General features: G+C 28.6%; 3 protein-coding genes and 2 non-coding genes across 7 annotated transcripts; 4 read left to right on the top strand and 1 right to left on the bottom strand.

Moving 5' to 3' along the window:
* The first annotated feature begins 1399 nt into the window (after positions 1-1399).
* On the top strand, positions 1400-13382 carry LOC145196065 (uncharacterized). 2 transcript variants are annotated; one of them, XM_090067263.1, is made up of 4 exons: positions 1400-1639; positions 12456-12545; positions 12644-12750; positions 12987-13382. In XM_090067263.1, exons 3-4 carry the CDS (start codon positions 12649-12651, stop codon positions 13182-13184), a joined length of 300 nt encoding a protein of 99 aa, XP_089923389.1. In that variant the 5' UTR covers positions 1400-1639; positions 12456-12545; positions 12644-12648; the 3' UTR covers positions 13185-13382. The 2 variants fall into 2 exon arrangements, with proteins under 2 accessions (XP_089923389.1, XP_089923388.1); XM_090067262.1 differs by lacking the exon at positions 1400-1639 and adding an exon at positions 10184-10602.
* LOC149882144 (uncharacterized) lies at positions 1653-7585 on the top strand. The gene has a single exon (XM_090067261.1). It carries the CDS (start codon positions 5920-5922, stop codon positions 7222-7224), a length of 1305 nt encoding a protein of 434 aa, XP_089923387.1. The 5' UTR covers positions 1653-5919; the 3' UTR covers positions 7225-7585.
* Positions 13383-14937: 1555 nt separating the features above from the next.
* On the top strand, positions 14938-17373 carry LOC145196067 (alpha-1,3-mannosyl-glycoprotein 4-beta-N-acetylglucosaminyltransferase C-like). 2 transcript variants are annotated; one of them, XM_090066953.1, is made up of 3 exons: positions 14938-15010; positions 15246-15344; positions 15668-17293. In XM_090066953.1, exon 3 carries the CDS (start codon positions 15685-15687, stop codon positions 16747-16749), a length of 1065 nt encoding a protein of 354 aa, XP_089923079.1. In that variant the 5' UTR covers positions 14938-15010; positions 15246-15344; positions 15668-15684; the 3' UTR covers positions 16750-17293. The 2 variants fall into 2 exon arrangements, with proteins under 2 accessions (XP_089923079.1, XP_089923078.1); XM_090066952.1 differs by having other exon boundaries at positions 14988-15147; positions 15668-17373.
* Positions 17374-20174: 2801 nt separating this feature from the next.
* Trnak-uuu (transfer RNA lysine (anticodon UUU)) lies at positions 20175-20247 on the bottom strand. Its single transcript has one exon. It is a non-coding gene; the product is annotated as a tRNA-Lys (tRNA).
* A 1042-nt stretch (positions 20248-21289) lies between these two features.
* On the top strand, positions 21290-21362 carry Trnak-uuu (transfer RNA lysine (anticodon UUU)). Its single transcript has one exon. It is a non-coding gene; the product is annotated as a tRNA-Lys (tRNA).
* Positions 21363-21581: the final 219 nt, after the last annotated feature.

The following is a 21581-nucleotide window of genomic DNA, read 5'->3' as shown; positions in this document are numbered from 1 at the left end:
TTTTAAAACAAGAAAACCTATGCACAAAACAATCTGACTCCATCCTCATTAAGTTAAAATGTTGGCTCAAAAAGCATAAATTTCATAAAATATTCAACAGAAAACCAGTCTAAGAGAGCCGAAAAGAAATCACCAAAGATCATTAGAGGGAAAAAGAAATCACCCATCAGCTCTTAGTTATATATTTTTAAAAATAGTTAGAGGTACCATCATTAAATCTATATCGTATACTAAGTAGTCGTCACTTTTAAAAGAAAAAGAGGTTTGGTAATTAAAAGCCAAAAAAAGGTGAATTACGTAATGAAAATCGATTATCATCGTTTGCGTAAAGTGAAAGATGGAAATAAATGAAAGTTTAATTCGTTATGTGAATAAAAGTGTAAAAAGAAATGCAAATAAAGTCATCAGTTGAAAATTGTTGAGTAGTTTAACATTCATACTAGTATAGCATTCTAACGCACGTAAGTTACGCATGCAGACAAAATCCAATTTTGACATACTGGCCACACAGACAGACGTGCGATGAGAACTACGCATATTGATCAACGCTCATAAAGTTATATATAACACAACATTCTTATGAAATGACGTCATTTAACTGTTAAGCTTCAAAAACTGTGACCTCATGATTTTAACTTTCGTTTTGAAGACTGCGTTGCGCGCATTTCAACATCATAAAATTATGGGATTAATCTTTGACAAAAAGATTCTAAAAACACCGACAATCATCTCTATTTCATCCTCGTAGCTCCTCTCATCAAATTCTTGTTAAGAGGTTCTTGTAACTCATGTTCCTGTTAAGCGGTTATCGCTTGCGCGGCAATGGCGTCTTAACGAACAAGAAACCTCAGATTGAACAGTTTAAACTATATCTGAATCTAAGTTATTTATGTAAACATTAACAACCATTAACTTTTAAAAACGACAACTCAATAAACGAAAACTAAGTTTTTATAAATCAATCAAAATTTAAAGCTTGCTGAATCTTTTGGGAAGTAGTGACAAATACAACGAAACTATCACAAAATAGTTTTTTTTATTATAAAAGAGCAGCATGAGGTATAATAAAAAACCAACAGGGCGCCAGAAAACGTTAGCACTGCAGTAACAATCTGATTAAAATATTACAATGCGTTACAAAAAGTTTGAAGTAAATAACGTTCATTTGGATTATAATTTTAAAGAGCGTACGAAAAAAATGTCAACACGCAAGTAAATAGTCGGATTGGAATTTTTCTAACACGTTAAAGAAAGGATTTGTATTTCATTTTTTAAATTGAAATTCTATATATGTAAAATAATTATATGTATATATATATATATATATATATATATATATATATATATATATATATATATATATATATATATATATTATAAAATAATATTTTTTAAAAAAGCACTTAAGTCAATATATTTGAAATTTTAAGAATTTGGATATTGTGCCAAATATTGTCCAGTAAATAAATATAGCATTCATAACTATAATTTCGAACGACGGTTCGTATCGAACTGTATTTATGACCATGCAACAAATGTTCAAAAAGATATTATATTCAAGCAACTCATGTTAATTATGTGGGAAAGACGGATATAATCATGATGATCTTGACAAAGTACTAAAGAATACAACATTAAGGTAAGCCTTTTTCTTTTCATCATCATCACCATCTTCTTCTTCATTTTCTTCTTCTTCTTCTTTTAACAATTGTTACTACTATTTAATTTTTTGTTTTGAAGTATATTTTCATAATGTTTTGAAGTATATTTTCATAATGTTTTGAAGTATATTTTCATAATGTTTTGAAGTATATTTTCATAATGTTGAATTCTATAAAAGTAAGCTTGTTTTATTGTTCAATCGTGAAAAGAGAAATTAAATTAATTAGGCATCAATAACAATTTATTCCAAAAGTTATTCAATTGGATTTGAAAATATTAGCTTTTCAATGCATCTTTCTTCAAAAAAAAAATGTTATCCTAAAAATTAGTTAACATAAAATTGTTTAAAACGGCTGAGAAGAATAGATTTTCTAATGACTTAGAAAGACACATGTTGTGTCATTAAAACCACGTGAGACAGTACTATATCACGTGGAACCGTACTTTCTCGTTATGCTTTAACCCTACGGTAAAAATAGGTACTGCGATAGTGCTATCATAGTAGCTTTGTACTATTGAGATCGTGCTATCGTTAACTTTGTACTAACTTTGGGTTGAAGTTTCACCTCAAAGGTTACTACAAAGCAGCTGCTAATAAAATTGAAGATTCAAACAGAATTAGGCAAAGAACCCTTATATCATTTTTATACAAACTTAAACAATAGTTTAAAAAATAGCTATTGCAACTGATATCGGTAAGTAATAGTATACAGGGTCAATATCAACACCATAGTCCCTTTCGACTTTTTTCACTTGCGTTATCTTATACTGTACCAATGATCTGGTAAAATATTATTGTAGCTCTTTATATGTCCGTAAAAATTTTGTTTTTTTGACTTAACTCTAATTTTTTTGGCTCTTTAGCTTGCTCTTTTTTGATATTTCAATACGTTGTAGTGACATATGAATACCAGGTTTATCAGGTTAGTAGAACCTGTGTTCCCTGAAGTCTAGGGAGCACTAATATGAATTTAGAATTTCGCACTGTTAAGCTCATAGTGACCAGTTATACGAGGGAATTCGCCGCGTTTCTGCTGGGCCGACACAAATGGCTGTGATTTCGTCATAAGATTCGTCATTTTGATGCGGATTTTTATTCTCTCTTATCTGAATTGAAACGTCTCTTCAAAAGATACAACGTCCTGTAATTATAGGATTAAAATGTTTTGAATAATCATGTGTCACAATCGTTTATGATTTGTTTGAAATTAAGTGTGCATACTTCTTTGGCTCAGAAACTGTATTAAGATCAGTGACTGATGGAATATTAGAAAAATAAATTGAAAAGCTAAAAACAAATAAAAAATGAGAAAATAATAAAAGTTAGTTTCCATCATTTAATGAAAAAAATTAATTTTGTAATTAACCAGATATAAAGCAAATATTTACCATCGCTGTAATAGCGGGGAGCTGAAAATTAGGAGTCAGAATTCTTTTTTTAATTAGCATTTTGATTAGCTACGTGGAGCATACGGACTAATGTAAACAACTTTCCGTCCATTGAGCAAGACATTAACAAGAATAGTGAAAAATTAGCAGCGTCCAAAAATGTAAAAAACAACTTATTTTATTGGAGGCCTAGGGAGAAACAACTTATTTTAATGGAGTGCCCCGGAATTTCGTTGTTCGAGATAGGTAACTAAGAGAAATGGAGCATACTCAGATTTTTAGTATATTGATGCTGGTGTCAAATAAGAATAGTTTACAAAACATTAGTGTCGCACAAAACTTTTATATTGACCATCATCAAATCACCCTTGTCCATTTTGCATAACCTCATCTCCTCACTTTCAAGAAGTTGACCATTATACTTTAGTACTTTTATGCAGACTGCTGGTACAAAATCTAAAAAATTAAAAGTACACAAATGTTGTTCATCCACCCCTCTCACCACCCCTAATTACCAGGCAACGAAAACACAAAAATACAAGAAAATGTAAATATTTGTGGTTTACATATTCTGTTAGGTACTTGTTTTAAAATAATTTTGTTTGAAAGCAAATGCTTTTAAAATATTTATTTGAAAAGAAGGTGTGAGCTACAGTTTGTCAACCAATGTCAGTCTAAGATCTGCAGAGTATCCTGCCAAGGGCAGCATTGTTTGAAAGGAAATAATTACAATTTTTTTAAAAAAAAAACAGAGAGCTTTGAGCTGCTTTTCCAGGAATTTAAGCATCGAGTTTTCGCTGCCAAATACATTTAGGTACTTAGAGATTTCAAAAAATAGTCCATGGCTGTTTAAGAAAATTATCAAACTCCACATCTCAAAGATTTAAAGAATTTCTCTACAGTCTATAAAAATCTACAATTTCTTTGAAAGTACACATAGTTGAGCAGCATATTATCGAGTTCATCGACATGAAATGTTGAGTCTTTGGAATGATATATAATTTTTAAATTTGATAAAAAAACTAATTCATAAAATTAGTAACTTAATACTTAGAGTCTATTTCAATACACTACTTTACCCTATATTTCCAAGCGTTTTATTTTTTTGTTCCTTAAAATTGAAATATAAGTAAAAGCGCTCAAAAATCCTTTGTTAGACTTTCATACAAAAAAAAAATTACACCGACTGTTTAACATTTAATCCATTTATTAATTTAACTGGTTTTTAACAGCAATTGACACTCAATGCCAAAAATAAATACTTTAATGTCTGAAGTGTTTTAATGATTTAGCACAGATAACTTCATTTTGAGTGATATTTATTTGTCTAAGTAAATAGCTAATCATTAAGTTCTCATTTTTAGTTTAGTTTCTAATAAGAGTTGACGGTTCAAAACTTCGGTAATTAGTTTTTTGTAAATAAAAGATCTTTTTTAAATTTCAGCACAAATGGCGCATAATTTTTTTAACTCCTTCGTTAAAAAAAAAACGCTAAACGGATTTTCATGATTTCAGTTGCAAGAGCAATTTTAAGTAATTTTCCCAGAAAATTAGAGAATAGGCTCGAACCAAATCTCATATCACACTTCTAATTCGATTTAAGTTGAGTTTCGAAGCTTAGTATAGGTCTTGACGGTTCTTTGGAAAATTTCATTGCAAAATCTCGACATTTTTTCAGAAACGCTTCATCTAAAACTTCTTGAGAAGAGTTGCTGTTTTTTCATTTGAGTTAAGTTTTTAAACTTAACTCAAACAAAAACTTTTTTCTTTTGAGAGGCTTTCTGTAAGAATCAGGCAAAAATACAACTTTTTTAGAGTGACCCTCCTCAAAATTTGCTAATTTTTTAATATGTTGTTGCTATTCATACTGGAAGCGCAGTTCCAAAGTTTTTTTTTTTAAATATTCATTGGTTCTCTAGATATTGGATTTCAAAGTTTGAATAAATTTATAGAAATATTGACCAAATGTAATCAAGTGCATTTTTAAACTTGAAAATAGAACAAAATATTTGCTACCAAATACCAATTTCACTTGATTATTGTTTATTGGCTATTTTAGACCAAAAGTTAACAAAACAGGTAAATAAAATATTTTTCCTTGTCTAAATATTATGCTTCAAAATACGCGAAAAATGATTTTTTTGTCATTTTTGATCTTCGTTTTCATCCAAAGTCGTGAATATTCCATAATTGTATTTTTTAATTATAAATCTTCAACTAGTTAAGTACTTTATAATATAAAAAAACATATGGGCAAGTAAAGACTTAGTCGCAAAATCCAACTCAAAAATGAAAGTTTAGTCATTTAGCACTTTTTTTTGTGACCTCATAATGACTAAAGCCTTGGGTTTACAGGAAAATTTGATTTTTAAAAATGAGTACTGACCTTTAACCTATCTTATTTATAAAAAATACCTATGGGTTATTGCTTATTATCTAAAAAATAACATATACTTAATATTGATGATTTCTGATCCTGAAAACATTAAATTGCAATCATGTTGCATTTTGAATGATTCTGTATGCTATGAATGCAACGAATTATTTGAAGTTTTATATCAAGTCAACTAAATAGGAAATGAAAATAATGTTGGTGATAAAGTATTATATGACATTAAAGTTTTAATAAGCAGCATCACAGAGTATATGAAGCACTTACTAAGAGATGCACAGCAAAAAAAAAGCAAAGAGTGATGCATATAAACAACTAGATGACAAATCAGCATTTTTGTTGAAAGACTATTCACAAAAAACATTGCCCATGTAATTTCGAGAGGACCAGAAGGACTACTTTGAAAAGAAACGCATCAGTATGCACATAGATGTTTTTTTTACAAAAAAACACGTTTACCTAACAATTGTGTATCGATGCACAAAAAACACGTTTACCTAACAATTGTGTATCGATGCGATCAAGGTGTTTCCTCTGTTATCTCTATTGCTGAATCAGTTCTAAATCAGCTTCGCCTAGATGAGCCAGAAATAGTAAATATTTTTGCGAAGTCAGATAATGCTAACTGTTATCATGCTAATTATTCAGTCGAATCTATGTACAAGCTCTGCAAAAATAAGAACTTTAAACTTCTACAGTACGACTTTAATGAGCCTTGCTGTGGAAAAGACCAATGCGATAGGGAAAGTGCATCCGCTAAAACAATATTGAGAAGTTATGTAGACGCTGGCAATGACATAGTAACAGCAGAAGATGTTGCAAAAGCAGTGAAATACGGATATGGCATCAAAAACGCAATGGTTAGCGTTGCAAAAATTGAGAATGTTACTTTAACTGGTCCTAAAATTTCAAATATAAGCAACTACCACTCCTATGAGTTCCAAGAAGACTACATGACTTTGTGGCGATACTATGAAATTGGAGAAGGAGTTAAAGTGCTATACAACAACCTTTCAGTTGAAACATCAATTGAATTGATTGCTCCATTCACAAGTACTGAAGGAAACTTTCAGCGAAAAACTCAGGGAAAAAATAAGAAAAGAAATTATGACTTAAATACACTACATTTTTGCCAGGAGACAGGTTGTATGAAATATTTTAAAACAATTATCGAGTTAGAGGGACATATGTTGATAGGGCAGCACAAAAGATCTGAAGAATTTTCTTCTTTAGATAAAGTAAAAAAGATTTACACTGAAAAGATGAAAGCAAATTTGCAAGTTCATTCAAATTGTATAACCGCATCGGTTAAAACCACACCTACCCCAATAAACAATATATACTCTCAAAAGTTCAAAAAGTTAGGTTGGGCATTACCAACAAGAAAGACGTTTCGTTTTTCCATAAAGCAGAAAAAACTACTTTATGGAAACTTCATAAATGAAGAAAATACAGGAAAGAAGATGTCACCAGAAGAAGTTAATACACTGATAAGAAAATATCTTACCGCGGATGAGTTCGTTTCAAGCCAACAAATAAGATCTTTGTTTTCTAGATGGAGTAATCTATTAAGAATTGGAAAATTGACTGCACCGACTATTGAAGAAAATGATAACAATGAATTTGAAGATGAAGAAGCCGAGAAATATCAAGAAGAAATACATAAATTTGCAACTGAACTTTCTGTTATATGGAAGAAAGATGATTGGGTGGCAATTGTTCACAAAAATCAATGGTATACAGGAGTTATTGCAGAGGTAAACGAAAAACTAAAAAGTTAAAAGCTAATAATATTGATAACAATGTTAAAATTCAAATCATTATTTATTATAGAAGTATTATGTTTTATTATGTTATTCATAAATTTTTTAAAATTTGTTTTAATACTTTCAGATAGCTGAATTACTTCTTAGCAACAAATGATTTTGAAGAAGCTAACAAATTAATGAACAAATGAGCTTAAAAAATAAGTTAAGAAATTAACTGTAAAACAACATGGATGTTTTTTTGAATAACTATCAAATATGCGCATGCCCCACAACTATTATTTTTCTATCTGATTATTAAAAGAACAATGTTCACGTTTCTCTTCTACTATTTCTTGTAAACCCAAGGCTTTAGCCATTATGTGGTCACGAAAAATGCGCCAAATGACTAAACTTTCATTTTTGAGTTGGATTTTGTGATTAAGCCTTTACTTGCCCATATTTTTTTTTATATTTTAAGGTAATTAATTAGTTGAAGATTTATAACTAAAAAAAAAAAAAATATGGGATTCTCGCGGCTTTAGATGAAAACGAAGATTCAAAAAGACTAAAAATAAATTTTTGCGTACTTTTGATGCATGATATTTAGACTGGCCAAAGTCTTTGTTTTATCTAATTATAAATAAGTCTAAGCTAGCCAATAAACAATAATCAAGTGCGATTCCTAATTTAAAGTATTTAGTTTGTACTTTTTTTAAGTTTAAAAATGCTTACGGCACCATTTAGTCAATATTTCTAAAAATTTAGACAAAATTTGACATCTAATATCTAGAGAACCAATGAATATTTTCTGTAAAAATTTTGGAATTGAGCTTCTAGTGTGAATATCAACAACATGTAAAAAAGTTAGTGTTTTTGAAGAGGGTCACTATTGAGCCTTGCCTGATTCTTACAGAAAGTTTCTCTCAAAAAACTCAAAACTAAAAATCCGGTTTCTACTTAAAGAAAACGTGAAAAAGTTGTAAACAAAATTAATTATTTTAAAATGATTAATTTTGTTTACAACTTTTTCACGTTTTTTTTAAGTAGAAACCGGATTTTTAGTTTTGTTTTATGATTTGTTTTGAGTGTTTAGTTCCATTCATTCTGTGTTATATCAGTTTAAACAATTCACCATTACAAATGTTACATTAGAGAAATACGTTTTTTTTTTGTTTACATGGAATTTATATCTGTTTTTTTTTTTTTGTTCACATGAATTTATACCCGTTTTTCTTGCATTTCATAATGTAACAGCACTAAAGCAAGATATTATAGCTAAAGGGGGGGGGGGGGGCTAAAAAACACAACCTAATGAGTAATATTAAAATTTACGTCATCAAGATAAATTACGATTCAAAATAAATTTTTATTATTTTATAGTTTCTACTTGTTTTCTTTTGTGCTTGATACATCCGTTGCAGCGTAAAAGCCTTTGAGCACTTAAAATAGTTTTAAAGTAGTCTATTGATGATTTTTTTTTTATCATCAACACTTATCTTTCTTTTTCTATAGATACTTTATCGATAACCTACGTTGATATATTGATAAACTCGAGGTGGTCTCAAAAACAAATTGTATGAAAGGTTTTTTTAAAAACACAGAAAGTTGATTAGGAAAAAAAAAAGGGGAGGAGTACGTAGAAATTACGATTTGGTCAAGTAATTGTGAATTACTGGACCGCCCCTTAACACGAAAGATAAAAGAGTTCTTTTTTCCTTTTTTCCTTTTTTTTTTTTTTTTTTTTAAATTAAATTTCGTTCAACCTTCATTTGATTGCTCCTTGAGAGTATAATTCTAAATCATCAAAAAAAGGAATTTTTTGTTAACATATTTTGTTTATTTAGTATTAGAATTTTAAATAATTAAAGAAGTTTTGGAGCGACATTTAAATTTTTTTGATTAATATTTAATCAGGTTTTTCGTAAAATTTTCTTTCTTTTCTCAGTATTTCATTGCATTAATACATTATTCTTACCATGACATACATTTATATAAATTTTATTACGTTTTAACTGCATTTATGCTCTTTGGTTTTCATTGATGGAACTTTTATAGACCTCTATGGGGTTTTTGTTTTGTGCTATGTTGTGTATTGGAATAGGATGATTTAGAGTTTTGAAATTATCTGTAAAGAAACATATTTCGCTTGTCAATCTCTACGAGACCGATAAAAGAAAAAAGATAGCTGCAAGGTGTGCAATTACGTCATTATTGTAAAACTTATAGCCAGGTTGGGGGTGTTTAGTCCTCTGGGAGTTTTTTTGGTTTCACAACTCAACTTTATTAATGTACTTAGTAAAATTTGTATAATAGATTGGTGAGCAAAATCTGCTGACATCAACTTATCAAAGTTTTTATTCGTTAGATAACGCTCATGCTCTTTATAAGCGAAATGATAATATATATTAATATATTTACTTATAATAATATCTTTACTTTTAAAACACAGAGTAATTTTGCCAACAATCCAGGAGTGAGGTTACAAACTCGTCGTGGTAACTGCACCGTTCCCTTAATTCCTATTGTTAATCTAATTAAAACTATGAGTTAAGAAAACGGTGCAGTTTTATTAATAATCAGTATTATTAAATTAAGAATTCTCAACGCTTTAGAGAGCCCTTCGAAATAAAACGTATAAAAAAAACTGAGGTTTTTATGATAATTTTTTTTATCTTTAAGCAGTTTAAAAGTCATCGTTCGTACACGTAAACTTCTTTAGCATCAAGATGATGCAGTTGCCTTTTTCAAAATAGGTTACAAAAATTTTGTTAATCTAAAGGTATGAATATAAATGACTCAAAGCATACTCTTTTAATGACTGTTAATATATCTGCTTGACTCTATCAAGTTCGACGATAAAGCTATAATAAATACCTAATAATAATTTTAAGAACACATTAATTGGGTGCTTTTGTTGAACTTGTGTATTTGAATTAATGCTTCTTCTATATGCGGCTTTATAAATAAGTCATGAGATTATGCTTGTTAAACGCAAGTTCTCTGTAGAAAAACTTCTGTTTCTTTAAGAGAAGCTTTTCTTTAAAACAAAAGCGTGCTCGGGTATTTAAAACAATCGAAAGTTATATCCAAAGTATGAATATTTGCGGCAAATATTCTGGAGCAACTTTTTCAGTTTTATAGCAAGATTTGAAATTAATAGTTTACAAGATTTATTATTGTAAAAATTACTATTGTAAAAAAGCCGCTGATTTTTGAAATCACCAGTGTAGGAGGTTTAAGAACAATGAAGAAGAACTTAAAAAACAAGCTGAAGGTATTTTTAAGGCGTTAGTTTTAAACTTTGTCGTTAGAACCCACCTTCGTACACATTTGATCAGAAAAGAAAAATGGCTATCAGAAAAATCCTAATTGCAATTGATGGTAGTGAATACTCTGAAAAGGCTTTCGATTGTAAGTCTTTGTTATAAAAATACAAATAAACGATTTTTAATTATAGAAGATGTGTGACAGGGAAGTTGTAAAACATCCATCATTTTTTAAAAATTCTTTTATTATAACTAATTTGTGTTATGCTCAACTTAGCCATCTAGATTATTATTAAAGGTAATAAAACATAAACAAACAGTTTATCTGCTAATGTATCTTTGGGAATAATCAGTTAAAATGTAATACATAATTATAGTATGACAATTTATTAATGCCAAAGGGAAATCTTTGGTTGTAAAATTGTGTAGAAATTTAATCAAAACAATAATTAATCTGCAAAGAAATGGTTATCTTTAGATAGAAGTATTTAACATCAAAGCAAAATGAAATTAAAAGAGCTTTACCTAATTATAAATAAAAAAATACTCAAATGTGTTTTTGAATTTTTTACACTCAAATGATTTTTAAAATTTTTTTTGCAATCAACAAAAGAAAAAATTAACACTAAATACTCATTATGTTATGTTGTTTATTTAAATGGCTAATTACAATCTAAATAAATATTAAAAAAGGAGTGATAAAAAAATAGAATTTCTTTTTTATGCAAATGTTACTTTTAAAAAATTATTTTTATAATAAGCTAACCTATTAAAACTTAATCAACTGAATGTTTCATATTATCAATTCTAAGAAATCTTTGAATTCATGGTTTATTTTTAATAAGTTAATTTTTTATTAAAATAAATGTAATTTTTTCATCAAAATAGAAGTAAAATAGAAAAAAGAAAAAAAAATCAATAACACATTTAACATCAAGTATCAAGCTAAAATTAGATCTTTAATTGGAAGTAGCTTAAAATATCTTAATTTCAGTTACTTTTGTATGTCTTTGCAAGTTTTTTTGCTTTAAAACATTCCAGCTTTCAAATTGAAATTTTGTCAAAACTGGGATTTGACTAAGAAATGTATTTTCAAGTGTGAAATAGTAAAAGTTAAAAGTAATAAAAGATTATTTAATCCACTGACCTGCAGTTTTATAACATTTTAAATGCATTTTAAAAAATTCGGATTAAGCATTTTTGATATTTCTTTAGTCCTAAAATCCTATCTTTTGATCAAAGTAAATATATTTTATTTATTTATTTTTTTTATATATAAATTTCAATCAAAATAGATTATCAATAATGAAGCAAATGTTTATAAAAGAACTTTTTAACTATAAAAGAGCTTTTTTGTTGCATTTTTATGGCTGTATAGTGATTAAGAGAAAAGAAGCTTATGAATAATATGAATATAAAATATGAATGCTAAAAAAACAAGTTTAGATTATTACACTAATTTGTTATAATAATTTTGTAAATCAAACTTTAACATAGCAGCAAAATTTAACATCAATTAAACTTTGCAACGCTTCAAACATTTAAGTCACTTTTTCATCGTAATAAAAGTGAGGTTAAATTGATATACTTTTTATCATGTAGAAATTCAGTTAGAAAATAACTTTTGATAGATGCTTACAAAAAATTTTAACAGAATTATTTAAAAGCAAGCTGTTCTCCTCAATATGCAGATTTTTTTAAATCAAAGTTTTTTCTTAAATATATAGCAATTAGTTTAGGTTCGTAACTTTTTTCAGAATAATAACTCAAGTGTATGCTGCTCTATCAATTTTGGTTATATATATATATATATATATATATATATATATATATATATATATATATATATATATATATATATATATATATATATATATATATATATATATATATATATTGTAATGAAATATTACATGATATTTATTTTTATTTCTTTTTTTATTATTATTTGTTTGAAGTAATGAGCAAGTTAAAAAGAATTTTTGTAAAAATTTTTAGTTTATGTTGAGAACATATACAAAGAAGGAGACTTTGTTATTCTGGCACATTGTAGTTCTCCACCAAAACTTCCATTATTTAGTTTTTCAGGTATAATATATTTATTGGTTTTAATCAAGTACAAAATTATTTTTAAAATGCAGAAAGAAAACAATATCTTTTTTCTTATCAACATTCTGCTTTTATAGAGCCTATGGTGATGCCATCAGATGAATGGTTAACTGCTATTGTAAATGAAAACAGCAAGAGTTCAAAGCTCATTGAAAAATTTGAAATAACATGCGAATCTAAAAAGGTAATTTAAGAATCTTTGGTGTTTTTTGTTGTTGCATGTCATCTATTTAAACTATGTTTATATTAAAAATACAAGTGAGGATGCTGAATATTTACATTTCATCATATTTAACTCATCAAAAAAAAATATTTTTGTTGATGTGGTTGGCTTACAAGTAAGTATACTTTAAAATTTTTTATGACTTGTTGTTTTAAAAAATTCCTACATTTCTTGTGTTAATGTAATCTTTCATGTAGATACCAAAAAAATCTGTTGTTGGCACTGGTAAACCGGGTGAGGCTATTATAGAGGCAGCACATTCTGAGGGTGCAAATCTCATAGTAATGGGATCACGTGGTTTAAATTCACTAAGACGCACTTTTGTTGGAAGCGTTAGTGATTATGTCCTTCATCATTCTGATATCCCTGTTACTATAGTACCACCAAAAGCCTGAGTTTAGTTTCTCTTATATATCTTGTATGTTTATGCATCCAAATCTTTTTTACACCTTGTGAATGGGATTGAACATTGATTGAATTCCTGTCTGCATTTGTTCAATGCATTGAGTTCTGCACATTTTTACTTGTAAATGATTTGTATGATTCTTTATTTAGCAAATATTCTTTTCAGAAATAGAAAAAAATTTGTGTTACCGAATTTTTTCTTCCATTTGTTGTACATTTTTATTTATTGAATATGTGTAACATGGATACACGAGAATGTATACTTGTATGCACATAACCAAGCATAAATAACATTAAAGATAAGCTTATTTCAACTTAACAATAGCTGCACATAAAAATATTTCCTTGTGTGCAAAGTAAAAGAAGTTGCTGTTTCAAAGAAGATGTTGCAAAATATGATATCTTAGTTGTTCAAATTTAGGCAGAAAATATTTATTTAATGAATATATTACACTTTTTAACTCTTGAAAAACATATGACATTATTTTAAGACATTTAATTGTTTAGTATGAATCTAATTCTATATTATATATCATTTGTTATATATTAATTGTATATTTCAATTATTACTTTGGCGCAATCTCTTATTTTTATACATAATCAGAATTGTTTGGTTAGTTTTGTTTCAAGCCTATTTGACAAAATAACTGGTTTAAAATAAAACATACGAAAAAACCAGCCTAGGTGAAGAAAGGGGGGGGGGGGAAATATGACAATATCCTAGATCTGCCTCTCATCATCCATCTTTTCGAAATCTCTTTATCTGAATTATTCTTTGCATACGTTTTTTACATTTTGAAATTAGATTAATACATACACGTTGACAAGTTCTTTATATTTTTTTTCCACCCGTCGGAAGACGGCAATTGGACTCTCATCACTGTGATGAGATTCGTAGTTGTCAATGCAAATGTTTGTTAATGACTGAGTATTAGCAAATTCACGTTTAAAGTTAAATATTTGGTTGTAAGTATTAAATGTAAATGGAATATTTAAAAACCTGAGCTGCGCTGTTTAAAAAACCAGTTTGAATATACATACATACATACATACATACATACATACATACATACATACATACATACATACATACAACAGTTGGATTATCATACAAAAGACTGAACGTATAAATTTCCTGATTATTCAAAGCGTTCGAGTAGAACTAATCCAAAATCTCGGGTAGATATGAACAATATTTTTAGATTGAGAAGTGCCGGTTTTTAATCTGGCTCAAAAGCAACTCGGGGTTCGATGAAATAAGAATCCTTTACGATTTTATAGACTGAATTAAAGATCTAAGTTGTGATCCTAAGATACTACTCTTTGAAGTAAATCCTAACCCTTTGACAATCAGTTGAAATTATCTCAGCTTCTACCTAAGTATCAACAAAAGACTGCGTATCGTTTCTTTTCCGTATCGTTATCATTCCGATATAGTATTGGAAAAAAAAAGTGTCATCGGAATGATTACGACCAAATATCGGTAAATAAATTTCAACCGGTGTTATAGTTAGTTTAAATTTCGGTATATACCGGAACTCTTCTCATTCCGATGACTTTTTTTTCAGTATCATATCGGAATGGTAAGGATACAGAAATAAAACGATACGCAGAGGCTTAGTATCGACTGTAAAGTATTATTAACTTACTAACTGATGATAACATTTTTTTGTTTGAACCTATAAAAAGTACCTAAAAGATATTTACTTTTTTCAACTATAAGAAAGTAAATTGGAATTTTTATCTGAAGGAAATTACATTACTATCTAGTAGTTGTGTCTCTATGGTTACATATTCGCAAGAGAAAATTTACGAAGTAGGTCTATCTTTTTTTTAAATTAAAAAATAAATAAAAAAAAATCTTATATCTTGAAATCGCTAAAAACCAAATGAAGAATAGTCAAAGAAAAGGGGCCATTTTTATAATTGCTGCTTTAGTTATCGTTTATACATGTAAGTGCCCCTTTATTTGAAGTTAACTCAATAAATGCAACTTTTTTAATGTAAATGTTCTTTTTTTTGGAAAATAATCAAACTCCTATTTATTTTAGATTTTAATATTAGTAAATGTGAAACATCAAGACAGAGAAGCGTAGAAAGTTCATTTAAGTCTTTGAGCTTTTTATTTCCAATTCAGACAAAGAAAACAGGTTAGTAACAGTCAGATGAGTCAGGAGGTAATAAATTAAATACTTGTTATGAAACTCGAAATAGTAAGATTATGGTATAATCTTACTATTTCGAGTTTCATAACAAGTTTCATTAAGATTATGTATCACGAAATAGTAAGATTATGGTACCTGACAGAAATCGGATTAGCTATTCTAACTAACCTGGCTATTCTGTGACGGTTTTATCAGAATATATATAAATTACGGACGAATTATATAAAAATATACATATATTTATATATATATTACAAAAAAATTTTAACTTTTTGTTTGAATATTTTTGGATGTTGATGTTACTTTAGCGACACTCTCCATTGGAATGATTTGTGAACCTAGCAAAAACAGTATTCATTCAGCTAAAAAACAGTTACTAAGTTTGATAACACAAATTAACGACGACACGGAAATCTCATCTTTCATCATTTACATTGGAATAGTTACATACCAAGAGAACGATTTGAAGAAAATCAGAGAATATTTTGAAGAAGAAAAAGTACTGAAAAATATTTTTATAAACTTGTTTTTTGCTCCAAAAAACGTAGTGCAAAGTCATATTACTCAACAACATGCTGACCCGGCTTTCCGATTGCACCATCCTAATTTTGTAGAGAAAAGAACGCAATTTAATATTTTAGTGGCATTGCTGTTTTGGTATTGCTCCCAACAAAGCGACTACATGCTTTTTACAGATGAAACTGTGTTTCCGAAGAATAACACTATGAAAAATGTAGAAAAGTTTCTTAAAGTATTATTAGAAAACCCTAATCATTTAGAGGTAGCACTATCTCCCGTTCAAGTAGTTGCCCGTTTGTATAACTCCAGACACTTAGAAAGATACGCAACTTTCATTTATTGGACCAGTGTATATTCATCGATTTATGCAATTATGGCTAAATTCAAGTATTTAACACTGTCTCTGCAAAAGCTGCAGCCTCCAGACTTCCTTTTTTTAGTTAACAGTCTTTATACAGAGTCTAATCATAAGAATCCTTCAGCCTCTCTGTCAACAAATATGAAGGCACACGGAGATTATAGCTTTGAGATTCTTTATTACAGCGGAGGGGTGTTCTGGTCGCCCACCAACTTGAAGAGTAGTTATTTAACCATCAAGTTCAATTATATGGTCACCGTGAAACGAATTTTAATTAAAACATGTCTTACTAAGATGATGAACGATTGTTTAACAAACGCTGTTTTGGAGCGTAGCTATGACACCGAATGCGCCATGTTTGAGTTCCTTTCAGATTTCAGAAAAAGCGAAATAGATATCGATATCTTTTCTAGTCAAAATACTGTATGTCTTAGAATTAGACTTCTGAGCTCCGAAACAGATTGGATTGCTATTCGTGAATTAAAGATTTTTACCAGCGATGACGCGCTTTAAATGTGGATTAATTGCTGGAATGTAAAAAAGGAAACAAACACAATCAATTTTTAAGAAAGATAATAGAAAATTAGAAAAGAGATTTGTTTTACAGAACAAATTCCGAAATTTACTCCGCGAAACAAATAATTGAAAAGTCTCACGAAAACAAGGTTAAAATCGATTAATCACAAGTTAAAAGTCGGTAGATTCCTTTACGATCATCACTTGTGTTTTGCATTTGACAACCGTTATTAACTTATTCTCTATTAAAGTGTGTCAAAATAGGGGCAAACTCTTAGGCATATTTCTCAACTTTTAAAACAAAATGATTTTTTATAAAGATTAAACTAAATTTGTTTACAAATATCTATTACAAAAATTTAAATGATTGAAAACAAAGGTTTTTGGCGCTTAAATTGTTTTTAGCTTGTTAAAAGCTGTTAGCGTCTACTTGAAGTAATCTATTTTCAAACTGCTGACCTGCAAGTAGGGCGATTCACGCCATTGCGTTCAGACGTAGAGAACATTTTTGATGTTTAAGAAGTAACAATAGGTCTTTATCTTGTCTGTATTTTTTTTTTAAGTACATATTTATAACATTATTACTTTTTTCTGAAAAAAAAAACAAAAAAAAAAAAAAAACACAAAACAACCGTGAATTGATTTGTTTTTTTCTTTTTTTACGTTTAACAGGTGTTGCGACGCTACTGGAAAAAAAAAGAGAAATTTTCTGGCTCTCATTATTTCCTTGAATTCTGCAAATTTCCTATCAAAATATTTCAAAAGTGTTTCTATCGTAATATTTTGAAAGGAACTTTGCGTACTTTTTATGTATCACAACGGTTTAAGCTTTTTAGCCGAAATTATTGCCACAAAGTCGTTCAGCTAAAAACTGTACCGCGTTCGTTCAGATTTCGAAAGATTATATTTACTTACTCAAAGTTATAATATAAAACGTGTAGTGTTCTGAATTATCGAATGGTTAACGTAAATTCCGATAATTCAATACTTACAATATTTGGGATAGAAAGAATTCTTACAAAAGCATCAAGAGGATAGAAATGTCTGCTTATTAACGAGTTTGGTAAAAAATTAGAGCACTCTGGTGATAGCCGCTATTTTCATATATCCGTACGCATCAACTAACACGGATTTTTTTTCCTAAAGGCTAGGAGTCTTTCCTAATGGTCGACTGTAATACTTCAACATCATGTCCTCTTTGTAACACTTTCTTTGAAATATAGAATGACCGTCAAAACACACCAAATAATTATATCTACCAATTAAAATAGTTTAAACTATCAATATCAATCAAATTAATTTTTCCGGTTTTTATGTGTGTTACAAAATCTCCATGCAGATGGGTTGCACATCTGTTAATCATAAAAAGAAATTCATGTTAGATCTACAAGGCTCTTAAAAAAAAGACATCGGTTAAATAGACACTGAAAATCAACTAAATAAATGTATTGTACATCTCACATTAATTGATCAGTTTCTACGTTTGATAAAACTTTTTTATACTGGAAAAGATGAGAAAAATTTCACAATATACGTTGAAATTTAAAATATGATCAAATAAAATAGGTATTTAAAAATTATGTATCTTGAAAAAACACAATGTTATTTACGGATATTTAATGTTACGAACTGGCATGTTAAAATAGAGTTCAGGCTTAACAAATTTAGGCCAATCTATTTCTTTGTGGTATATATGTTTTTTGCGGTAGATAAATTTGTATTTTCTGATATTTTAAAAAATGGCCGTTAAAAAATTCTTTTTAAGAAAATATGCAATAAATTTAAGAAACACTCAAGTTAAATTGGTCTTAGAGCATTTAGCTTAGAAGAATCAAAGAAATTTTAATTTAGTTTCTCAAAGTATTCAAAATCTCAATAAAAACATAAAATACATATTATTGAGTATAAGCTGGTCTTCCACACTTTTTAGCAACATATTCTTTTTATCCATCTTTGTTTATTTAATCTTCTCTTGTTGTATTTTTCATTCTTCGCAAATCTTTTTCATTTCTTCTTTCTTTTTTTTTTCCTTCTTTTTCTTTCCAAAACTTCGCCACATGTAAAAATTCCACAATTAATTTTCTTGTATTATCTTTTTGTTCGGCGCCTTATTGGTTCTGGAAGTTTGAGCATAATCTCATTAACCTCCTTGCAACCATTTTCTCTTTTCCAATTATAAACTTCCTTCTTCCATCCTAATTTGGCTGGTCCAAAAATTATTGTATCGCACATTTGCAGAACGCAGAACGTGCATGCAATTAGGAGGAAAGGAAATGATGCGATTTACCCGATCCTTGCACTATTTCAATAAATTAGCACTAATGTGAGTTAAGTAACTATCTAAGAATAATTTTGATGAACTTATTTTGTTAACTGTTTTTGCACCTTTTCCTTCTCTTCATACTCAGATTTAATTCAAACATTCTTGTCATTGACGTTGTAAAAATCATCTAGACGATGAAGGACATGAAACAAAGTATTTTTTTCTAAAAAGATGGTTACCTTTATGTCTTTTAAAACTTTAAAAAGGTCTCTTGATTCTGCTGACTGGAACCATTGGTGCTGCTCTAATAATAGTATCAGGAGTATGAAGAACTATTCCAGGATTGTTTTAAATAGCTATTTTAGCCAATATTCAGTTGAAAGTCCATTTTTAAACTTGAGTATCCGAAGTATCCTCAAGACCTCCGTTTTGTTACTTCTTTAAATGTCAACTTTAAATGTTCTGGTATGCCAAACTTTTAGAAGGCAGCATAAACTGATAAGGTTTCTTAGGAAATTTTTTGCAATGCTAAATTTAGAGAAAGATTTTCACACTTATATTATTGGGCATTGTTGCTTCCTCTTCTTTAAATCTGTCACAATTTTCCATGATTACAGCGTAAATTACTTAAATTTTAATTAATCTAAGTAATTAAATTTTGTAATAAATTAATTAATGAATCATTATATCATACATTATTTAATATCAAACATTAATTAATCAAAAAACTTTTAATGCAAAATTTAAACTTTGCCGGTGATATAAAAAAGTATTAAATATAGATTTATTTTGTCAAATATTAATCGTTCATTATATAAGCTGATGACTATAATGTGTAGAAAAAAAAAAAATCGTTATTCGTAACAAATTTGTCTTATCGAAGGAAAATTTCAATCATTAAAATTTATTGATAGCGAAATGAAAATTTTATAGATATTTTTACTCGTATTTCAAGCTTGTCAGTCCACTCCCCTTCCTTAATGATTTTGCTTTCTTAAATAATTATAGCATAGTTTTTTGTAAAAATCGTACTCATAAATGGAGTCTGAAAAGAAATTAAGTTTCAAGTTATGGTTTTAGTGTTCAAAATGAAACAAAAATAACGAAGTGTGAACGTTTATACAAAATGGAAACCATGACGATTTTATCCAAAAGTAGACGCCCGATGAGGGACTCGAACCCGCGACCCTCAGATTAAAAGTCTGATGCTCTACCGACTGAGCTAACCGGGCGATATAAGTATGTGAATTATAGTTAGTTATAAAACATTTGTACATTCAAAGTTTTATTTGAAATTTGTTTAACGATTATAGGTAAAAATAGAAAGTCTATAAATACTAACATTAAATATCAAACTGAGGATATTTTTTATCAAAGAATTCAAATTAAAATATATAAATTTGAATTACTTGACCTCAAACATCCCTGTAATGCAGCAGCCAATAATGGGACGAGAGGCGTTTATTCTAGAGTTTTTTGTAATAAAGAACTCTCTGTTTTTAAAAAAATATTTACTTTAGAAATCCTGAGCTTTTTTGCAATACATCCAAGTTGGGAGGTTTTTCCTCCTCACCATCTTGTGAATATGGATTAGGAGTTTATGACCTCATAGGATACTCTATACCAAGTAAAAATTTTCTCAAATACTTTGCATGAAGTATAAAAATCTTTGAGAAAGTTGGAGTTAATCTTCAGTGTAGGTTCCAGGGTACATAAAAGTATATACAACCGCTTTACTAACTCCTCCGCTAGATCCTAAATTTCTTCAACTAATGAATATTCCTAAGTAATAAAATTATAAAAAGTTTTCTGTGTTTTCTGTGAGTTACTTTAGGAGTTAGAGATTTTATCTAAAATGTGACTAAGAATATTAGCTTGAAAAATCGACCTGCTGTGTTGCCATCATTGTTTTCCTTTTTTTTATGATTGTATGCAGGGCATAGCGAAACTTTTCTTAATACAGGTTCTCTGATTTTTCTTTTTGTCCTGTATAAATGAAACTTTGAGAGTAAGCATGGCAGTTAATTGTTATTTTTCAAAAATAACAATAAAATAGCAGCACTGTGCAATTTTTTTCTAGAATCTTATAACGTTTTAGGTATAAATATATAAACTATTTTAAATTCGATTTATTTCAAAAGATTTATATAGGAATTTTTAACTTAATTGTTATTATTCGTAATGATTATTAACGCAAATCAAAACGCAAATGCTCATTTGAAAGTTATAAAAAAAACATAATATAAATATTTTAATAATTTGAAATTAAATATCGCCCGGTTAGCTCAGTCGGTAGAGCATCAGACTTTTAATCTGAGGGTCGCGGGTTCGAGTCCCTCATCGGGCGACTTTAATTTTTGAAGTATGACCAAGTGTTTTCTACTGCACCTTGGTTTGCACCAAGAGCGAGACTCTTTTTCTTTTTTAATGTTTTAGTCAAACAAACTGAGTTAATCAAACAAACTACGTTTCAAATTTTAAATTCAAGTACTAATTACCGATATCAATGATTGCACTCTGATAAAATTTAAAGCAAGAACTGTATGAAATTCTTTGAGCTATTTTA

This window comes from Hydra viridissima, unplaced genomic scaffold, assembly GCF_058129835.1.
Source record: "Hydra viridissima isolate aposymbiotic clone 2 unplaced genomic scaffold, HvirCarnegie_v1 scaffold_11, whole genome shotgun sequence".
NCBI lineage: Eukaryota > Metazoa > Cnidaria > Hydrozoa > Anthoathecata > Hydridae > Hydra > Hydra viridissima.
Note: the sequence above shows the minus strand (reverse complement) of the source record. Positions and strands in the feature narration are given on the sequence as shown.

Excerpts from the sequence above, each read along its gene's own strand:
- LOC149882144 (XM_090067261.1), top strand. The coding sequence starts at position 5,920 with ATGCACAAAAAACACGTTTACCTAACAATTGTGTATCGATGCGATCAA.
- LOC145196065 (XM_090067262.1), top strand. The coding sequence starts at position 10,539 with ATGGCTATCAGAAAAATCCTAATTGCAATTGATGGTAGTGAATACTCT. Across the intron at positions 12,546-12,643 it reads TCCATTATTTAGTTTTTCAG|AGCCTATGGTGATGCCATCA; the intron begins GTATAATATATT and ends CTGCTTTTATAG. Across the intron at positions 12,751-12,986 it reads TAACATGCGAATCTAAAAAG|ATACCAAAAAAATCTGTTGT; the intron begins GTAATTTAAGAA and ends TCTTTCATGTAG.
- LOC145196067 (XM_090066952.1), top strand. The coding sequence starts at position 15,084 with ATGAAGAATAGTCAAAGAAAAGGGGCCATTTTTATAATTGCTGCTTTA. Across the intron at positions 15,148-15,245 it reads TTTAGTTATCGTTTATACAT|ATTTTAATATTAGTAAATGT; the intron begins GTAAGTGCCCCT and ends TATTTATTTTAG. Across the intron at positions 15,345-15,667 it reads AATTCAGACAAAGAAAACAG|CGACACTCTCCATTGGAATG; the intron begins GTTAGTAACAGT and ends ATGTTACTTTAG.